The sequence below is a fragment of the Choristoneura fumiferana genome, chromosome Z, assembly GCF_025370935.1.
Source record: "Choristoneura fumiferana chromosome Z, NRCan_CFum_1, whole genome shotgun sequence".
Lineage (NCBI taxonomy): Eukaryota > Metazoa > Arthropoda > Insecta > Lepidoptera > Tortricidae > Choristoneura > Choristoneura fumiferana.
In genome coordinates, this window is record NC_133472.1 from 30,926,508 (window position 1) to 30,934,740 (window position 8,233).

The 8,233-nt window shown below is 46.6% G+C and overlaps 2 protein-coding genes across 3 annotated transcripts in view; both read left to right on the plus strand.

Moving 5' to 3' along the window:
• Window positions 1–8,233, plus strand: part of LOC141434114 (discoidin domain-containing receptor 2-like) — a 316,685-nt gene that overhangs the window by 290,313 nt on the left and 18,139 nt on the right. For both annotated transcript variants that reach the window (XM_074096403.1, XM_074096411.1), the window contains 5 exons: window positions 1,095–1,213; window positions 6,831–6,989; window positions 7,240–7,332; window positions 7,472–7,613; window positions 7,709–7,813. In XM_074096403.1, the coding sequence (XP_073952504.1) occupies window positions 1,095–1,213; window positions 6,831–6,989; window positions 7,240–7,332; window positions 7,472–7,613; window positions 7,709–7,813 (618 nt within the window). The remainder of the gene's footprint in view (window positions 1–1,094; window positions 1,214–6,830; window positions 6,990–7,239; window positions 7,333–7,471; window positions 7,614–7,708; window positions 7,814–8,233) is intronic.
• Window positions 1,519–4,804, plus strand: LOC141434129 (uncharacterized). Its single transcript, XM_074096423.1, has one exon. It carries the CDS (start codon window positions 1,985–1,987, stop codon window positions 4,727–4,729), a length of 2,745 nt encoding a protein of 914 aa, XP_073952524.1. The 5' UTR covers window positions 1,519–1,984; the 3' UTR covers window positions 4,730–4,804.

Consider the following 8,233-nt stretch of genomic DNA (forward strand, 5'->3'; position numbering starts at 1 on the left):
GAAAAACATAACCCTCCTTCGGGCAGTCGGGTAATAAATAAGAATAAGACGTACCTGTAGATGTTATTATATCTATGTGTGTAGATTATTCTATCAATGTTCACATATTTCAGCATTGATTTAGACAGCCGAGCGGGAGTCTGTCACAGACAATTTTGTGCTTCGTGGACGACGTCAGGCGGCGTATTGTCATGTAGGTTCATCATTTTAGTTTACTTATCAAAAAATAATTCACCGGACTGAACTCATGAACATTCTGAGTGAACATTACTTTGGCGGGGTTTCATGACAGGCGCGAACGGGTAACCATGATTGGTTCTTGCTACGTCGTGCGCGGGCTTGACGTCGCACGGTCCGAATTGGACTCAAGAATTTATTTCCTTTTTTTTTATGACTTTAGACGGAATTAAAATACGAGTTTAAATGAAAAAAAATAATGTTCTCTTTTCTGTCGCGTTTAATCTGTATTATCTTATCAGTAAATATTCAGTTGGTTGCATCAAACGTTTTCTTATTTGTTCAAAGCCTAACTATAACGACTCTTTAGACTTATTTTTTTAACAATAGTTTGGACATCATTTGGCAATTTCAAAAGTTAGGTACTTTACCGCACAAGTGCCTCAGTCTTCGACTTCAAGCTTCTAATAGACAGACAATGTACTATTGTGAAACGTTTCACAATGAAATGTCAGTGGCGATCACACAATGCACCTCATTGGATTACCGATAGCGATATCGTTAGGAGCACATTGTAGAACGCGAGTAGAAAAAAACATTAATTCATTTACTACCTACCCGATTTATTGGACAAAATCAAAATTCGCCGCTGTCCTTTTTACATGCAACTGATTTTATTGTTGCAAGCCTCTGCTTTACAATCACTACACTAACATGCTGTATACCCTCAATAATAATTATAATATGTTAGTCATGCCGCTCTTTAAACTTTCATCATAAGGGCCACCAAGGTGCAAGCCATTTTTGAATCTTTATGTAAGTAGGTACGAGTAGGTAGGTAATGATGGTCTTTCTGAAAACTTAAAAATGTGGAACTTTCTTACAGAATAAACATTTAGGTTTTAATTATGTTACAGCTCCAGATCTGCGAGACGGATGGTATCGAGGAGCTGAGCGACGAGGAGTCGCCGACCGGTACACGCCGACGGCTTGTCGTTGTCAAGACGCTGTGGCGGGGCTGCCATAACGATATCAAGTGCGTACCCTTCACCTACGGATCGCCACGCATCACTGACTTTTATTAACCATAAATAAAATAGCACTAAAAATCGGTTATGCGTGGCTTATAAAACATTGTAAAAATGTATATTTAGGCCGAAAATATAGAGTATATATACCTACGAGGGGCGGCTGAAAAGTTCTAAACCTAAGGTACTTTGAGGTTGCTTATGTGTTAGCGGTACTACTGGCCACTAAAAAGACCATTGTAACGCGGAACCCATAGCCGCGCTCACGGTGCCCTGTTGCTCGTAATATTCCGCCGCCGTATACTCTGTGGCTGCTTGACAACACGCGGTCGCCTAGCAACCGCGCGCCATTGCTTTTCATCGCCTGCGCCGTCCACGGCGCATGCGCGAGATGCCGCGCGAGTGACCGCCGCGCCGGCCGTCAACTATCATTCGGGATTGATCTACCACCGAGATCGGGCTATACGCGTGCGCGCCGTCCGCGCCGCGCCCCGCGAACTCGCATGTCTTAGTGTTTTTTTCATTGTTATACGAGTAACCTTGTAATGTGTATTCCTAATAAACTATATATCCGTAAAGTGACTGTCATTTGACATCCCGCTTTATAATGGCGCTCCAACTCGTGGCCGAACTCACAGTGATGAGTTAGCTATGTGATGTGACTTTGTGTGATATACGTGACGAAAAACTGTGACCAGTGTGTTCGCACCGCGATACCTACGCGTCGTGCCGTCTCCTGCTACGTCGTTTTGTTGTGCGACGCACCGTGCTCCTCCATCATGCCGATGTCGACGAGAGCACATGCCGGCCGCCCCGATGGCGAGCAGTTCCAGAGCTGCACGGACGACGAAGACGCCGGCGAGGACGTTCGCGCCGCCGGCGAGGTACACGGCGCCCGGACGGCGCGCGCCGCCGACCGCGCCCGCGCGATGCATGCAACACCAGAGACGCAGCCGTCACCACCACCGTTCTTCAATGCTGAGCAGTTTGTCGCTTCGTTTATGCACACGTTCGCACAATCTCAAGCAGAAATGAACCGAAGTTTGATCGAGAATTTACGATCGACAGCAGCCACGCCCAATTCACGCGCGAGCGAGCCCGCCGCGGCCGTCGCACCGCCCGGAAACTTCAGCACCTGCACTGCGCGGTTCGATGGACGAGCGCAGGATCCGGAGGTGCTAGAAGCTTTTCTGGACGCCGTGGAGATGTACAAGGAGTGTACCGCCGTGAGCGACGAGCACGCCGTACGGGGCCTGGCGATGCTGCTGGAAGGGGACGCCGCCGTGTGGTGGCGAGGAGTGAGGAACTCCGTGACGACGTGGCGCGACGCCGCGACCCGCCTGCGAGCAGTCTACGGCGCGCCGCGCCCTGCGTATCAACTTCTACGAGAAATTTTCGCCGCCGAGCAACAGACCGAACGAGCCGAGACGTTTATTTGTAAAATACGGGCGTTAATCGTTAAGTTACCGTATGTCGTGCCGGAATCAATGCAAATCGATATGATTTACGGTTTATTGCATCGTCGCGTACGAAAACGTCTACCACGCGACAGTATCGAGTCAGTAGATTCTTTATTGAGTAAGGCGAGATCTACGGAGGACTCCATTACCGAATCCGCGATACGTAGTTCGGCAACTATTGCGAGCAACAGCGGTTCCGAGAAATCGCCTTCCGCGAATTTGTCTAGTGCGGGGGGACTTATTCCGAACGCGCCCGATAAATCGAAACGTAATCGCGTACAATGTTCATCATGTAAGGTCTATGGCCACGTCGCCGAGGCCTGTCGCAACTTGAACGGAGCAAATAGGGTAAGTGCACCGATTTCAAATAAGGTAAATGCTCCGATCGAAAACAGGGTAAATGCACCTGTTACGGATGATATAAATACCTCCGCTGCGGATAGGGTAAATGCACCTATTCGATGTTATGGCTGTGGGAAGCAAGGGGTGATAAGGTCAAGGTGTGAGACGTGTAATTCCGATAAAAATGTCGACTTTTACTATAACGATGACATACACTGCACACCGCACCCGACTTTGATGGTAAGTATTTTTGGTCAAGTAGGCGTAGCGATTATGGACACCGGTGCTACTCACTGCGTAGCGAGTCCTAGCCTTTATGCGATTCTTGTAAGTAACAATGTTAGTTTTCAGAACGCGCAACGCACATTGCGCCTTGCCGATGGTACCCAGCAGACTAGAGACGTGCTCACTGCTGAGGTACCAATCACCATCGAAGGGCGCAACTTCTCTGCGCACTTTATGGTGCTTCCTGGTGATGACACTCGGACTCTTCTAGGCTTTGAGTTTTTGTCCAAAGCTGGAATAGTGCTGGATGGCTCCCGGGACTCGTGGAGTTTTGCTGATACTCCCGAACGCAGCTTTGCTTTCGTACGTAAGTACCGTCTAAACAATGCCAACGAAGCTGAGCTGATGCGAATTGAGTCCTCCAGCTTGGCGTTGTGTTATGTCGATGAATCAAAATTCTCCCAGGGACAGAAGGACTCGGACGAGTTCTTAGGTCACGTGACCATCCCGAGAAGTATTCATGTGCCACCGGATGGAACGGCCGCCATTGCAGGTATGAGTACCCCACAGAATGCGAAGCATTTGAAGCGTTTCCTGCAGGCATCCAGTCGGTTTCGCCGTTTTATTCCTAACTACGCTGAAGTCGTGAGACCGCTCACGATTTTGCTCAAGAAGGCAAGTACTTGGAGCTGGGGTATGAAGCAACGGGAGGCTTTCGAGCGCGTCAAGTCCCGCCTCGTATCCACTCCGACTCTGCGTCAGGCTGACGCGACGAAGCCGTTCGTCCTCAGAACCAACAGCAGTAGGTACTCCTTAAGGGCGGTTCTTATCCAGGGGGAGGGGCCAGACGAGCGACCGGTAGAGTACGCAAGCCGCCTCCTGAGTGACGCTGAGAAGAACTACTCAACGGCGGAACGAGAAACGTTAGCCGCCGTGTGGGCCGTGAGTAAGTTTCGTAATCATATTAAAGGGGCCCGAGTTATTATAATGACCGACGACCAACCTCTGCGCTGGTTGACGAGCATGCGCTCTCCCAGTAACCGCTTAGCTAGGTGGGCGTCGACTTTACAGGAGTTTAACCTGCACGTCAATTGTACACCAGAGCGATCAGATGATGCTATCGCCGACACGCCTTCACGCCCGGTACCTATCGAAAGCGTAAACTGCGACCTGGGTCTTACGACCATCGACGTATCCTTGAGACAGGGTGTCAACCGGCACGAGAAACGACCCAAGGTATCTGAGGTACGTAGAATGATTGGGGATTCGGAACCCGACGATCCGTTTAGGGGGAGACCGCGGTCCAACTACAGTCACACCGGGGAACCCGTGGGTCATCCAACGCCTGCGATGTACGGTTTCGAGATCGTTGAAGCCGGTACCCATTCGGTGGAATATACTGTCTCACATCTTGCGCCTTTGATGGACCAAACTGAAGCCCCGGTTAGGCGAAAGCGACGTCGCCGTAGACCACGCCGCAACGTAAATGAGGCCTAGTCCGACTGCGAGGGCGCTTACTCGGACTAGAGGGGGAGACTGTAACGCGGAACCCATAGCCGCGCTCACGGTGCCCTGTTGCTCGTAATATTCCGCCGCCGTATACTCTGTGGCTGCTTGACAACACGCGGTCGCCTAGCAACCGCGCGCCATTGCTTTTCATCGCATGCGCCGTAATAAACTATATATCCGTAAAGTGACTGTCATTTGACATCCCGCTTTATACCATTTAAAAAGTAAATAATTAAAAGAAAAAAATTGTCGTGTTTATTTTATTACATCTCGAGATATCCGACGATAAAGATGCAGTCATTAAGTTCCTCACGCAAAGTGACAAATCGCCGAAAAGTATTTTTGAATAAATGGCTAGTATTTACGGCGCATCAGGCCCTTCTCATGCCACTGTTAAAAAATGGAGTCGACTTTTAAAACTTGGACGGGAGTTGATCGAAGACGATCCTCGCTCAGGGAGAGGAGGGGGTTTATATATCTCACTTTAACTAAATGATAAACAGTGGCAAGTAGCTTAACATTCCGTGGTGTGTACAGTCACCATCACCAATAAAATACAAATAAAAAATATCACGGGACAGACCTAGTCCCAAAGTAAGATTAGCAAAGCTATTATTGGTACTAAGCAACGGATATATTAGATAGGTCATCATCATCATCATCATCCCAGCCTATATACGTCCCACTGCTGGGCACAGGCCTCCTCTCAGAACAAGAGGGCTTGGGCCATAGTTACCACGCGGGCCCAGTGCGGATTGGGAACTTCACACGCACCATTGAATTGCTTCGCAGGTTTGTGCAGGTTTCCTCACGATGTTTTCCTTCACCGCATAGCTCGTGGTAAATTTCAAATGTAATTCCGCACATGAATTTCGAAAAACTCAGAGGTGCGAGCCGGGGTTTGAACCCACGACCCTCTGCTTGAGAGGCGATAGGTCAAACCACTAGGCCACCACGGCATACATTAGATAGGTACATACATATAATTATATAGATAGATACATACTTAAATACATGTTAAACACCCAAGACCCGAGAACAAACATGCGTATTTTTCATACAAATATCTGCCCCGACACGGGAATCGAACCCGGGACCTCAAGCTTCGTAGTCAGGTACTCTAACCACTAGGCCATCTGGTCATCTCACCATACCTGATACGACATTTATAGAGCCGCTAGGACGTGTTAGATATTTTTATTGTACGTACATACAGATACTGATATAACTTACATTTCCTTTGGAGTAGACGAATACCACGGAATACCATTGGCAGCATAACCTACCGCATTTTTATACTTAAAAAAACCGGCCAAGAGCGTGTCGGACACGCAAATAGGGTTCCGTAGCCATTACGAAAAAAATAAGTACCTAAGTAATATTTTTCCAAGGATTTCGTATTTTATACGGAATCTTCCAAGTTTAGGTATATTTTATATCATAGGCTGCTATTTACTCTTGAACTACTAATAATTCTCAAGCAAACTTTGAAAGTTTGATATACTTACTACCATTCTGAATTTTTTCAAATTTTTCCACCCACCGGTTTAGATTTGAAAGGGGGGGGGGGACGCGCGATTTTAATGAAAATTTGCACTTTAAAGTAGAATATTTCTCAAACAAATCACTGAATCGAAAAATCGTCTTAGCAAACCCCTAATGGTTACCTATCCAACGATACCTCACACCATAGGGTTGGATGAGAAAAAAAAATAGCCCCACTTTACGTTTATAAAAAAAAATCTTTAGGGTAGGTACCTCCCATGGGAGGTAGATTTTTTGTTTAATCTGTCATCTCCCAGGATAACAGGATCAAAGGAATTTGGGCACAAATTTGTGCCTCTGGGAGAGGACAGGTTAATTTTTTATTGTGCCATTTTGTTGGCATAGTTTACATATAAATCCGTGCAAAATTACAGCTTTTTAGCATTGATAGTCCCTGAGCAAAGGACGGACGGACAGACAGACAGAGAGACATGGCGAAATTTTAAGGATTCCGTTTTACCATTTTGCCTCCGGAACCCTAATTAAAGATGCATTGCATATGTTCTAAGTAGTTTTTTTTTTCTTTAAGACGTTTCGTTTTCAGGGCGGCGTTTGCCAGAGAAGCGACATGGGGCGCTGGGCTGAAACACCCTCAGCTCGCGAGAGTGCTCGGCTTGAGTCTGCTCGAACCCCCGTGCGCGGCTCTCGACCGCGGCAACGCTGCACCCTTGCCATCGATATTGAAACCGGACAACAAGTTGAAGTATGCACTCCCAAACTATTCAATGCCGTTATGAACCCAGTGCGAATATAGATAACTTCACATCTATCGACCCGGAATTGGCTTAAATCGATTTAAAAAGCGTTTTCGCGAGCCGTCTTATTTGCTGTTTTGTCGCTGATGCTGCATGGATAGATGTTGGAAGATCCTCCATTGGATCCTGCTAGGCACGAAAAAATCGGTTTCCACGCAATTGTCTAGTCATTCCTCTACCCTATCCCTTTTTTTTCAGTTATTCGAGTTTGATTCACATATGCTGCCAGATCGCCGCCGGCATGAAATACCTGGAGTCGTTCGAGTTAGTGCACCGGGATCTCTCTGCTCGGTATGAGCTATTTTTACATAACATAGAATTCCAAGTATGATGCCATGCCATGTATGATATTATCGCACTACCTATCTTCCACAGTTGTTAAATTGGTTGGTAATTCGGCTGTTATATACCTAATCCGTTTTCATTTCAGAAACGTAACAGTAAGTGACGAACTCAGCGTTAAGGTGTCGGACTATGCTATGTTCTGCGAAGAGTTCGTTAGCGACTACCATGTCATGCCAGATGGCTCACGCTTCCCTTTGAGATGGATGGCCTGGGAAAGCTTACTGATGGTACGCTTTTCATCTTATAATGCTCGAAATGCACATCTGCTGTAGTTATACTCGTATGGTGTGTTTATGAACATAGGTTCGTTTGTCTTTTGCAGGGAATGTATTCACCAGCTAGCGATGTGTGGTCATTCGGAGTCACTGTGTGGGAAGTGCTTACGTTCTGTACCGCTAAACCTTTTGAAGAAATGGATGATGACCAGGTATGTGACAGGTTCAACTTTTTTCATGTTATACTTATGTAGTTCCGTTTAATTAAACCCTCCTGTAAGTGCACCATAAAGTATGTCTAGTCGGACCGTTCCTGTCCTGCCTTATTATCGTGAGTTAAACCGTTTACTTTTGCTGTTTGTTACTTTTTTGTCTATTTTTATGTATCTGGCTGATTTTTTATCTGGAGGAGCGGACCCTTCTGATATTTCGTATACCTACTAGGTTCTTGCATGTACTGGTGATTGGTCAATAAATACATATTCATTTTGTGTAAGTTTATTTAACCAATTAAATGTTTCCTTAAATTTAACGAAAGTCAAAAATAACCCGTCGTATTATTTCGTGGACTTGCTGGCTTGCGTGTGAGAGTTAAGGAGCATGCAAGTCAGCCTCAGGACTTTACGTTGCAG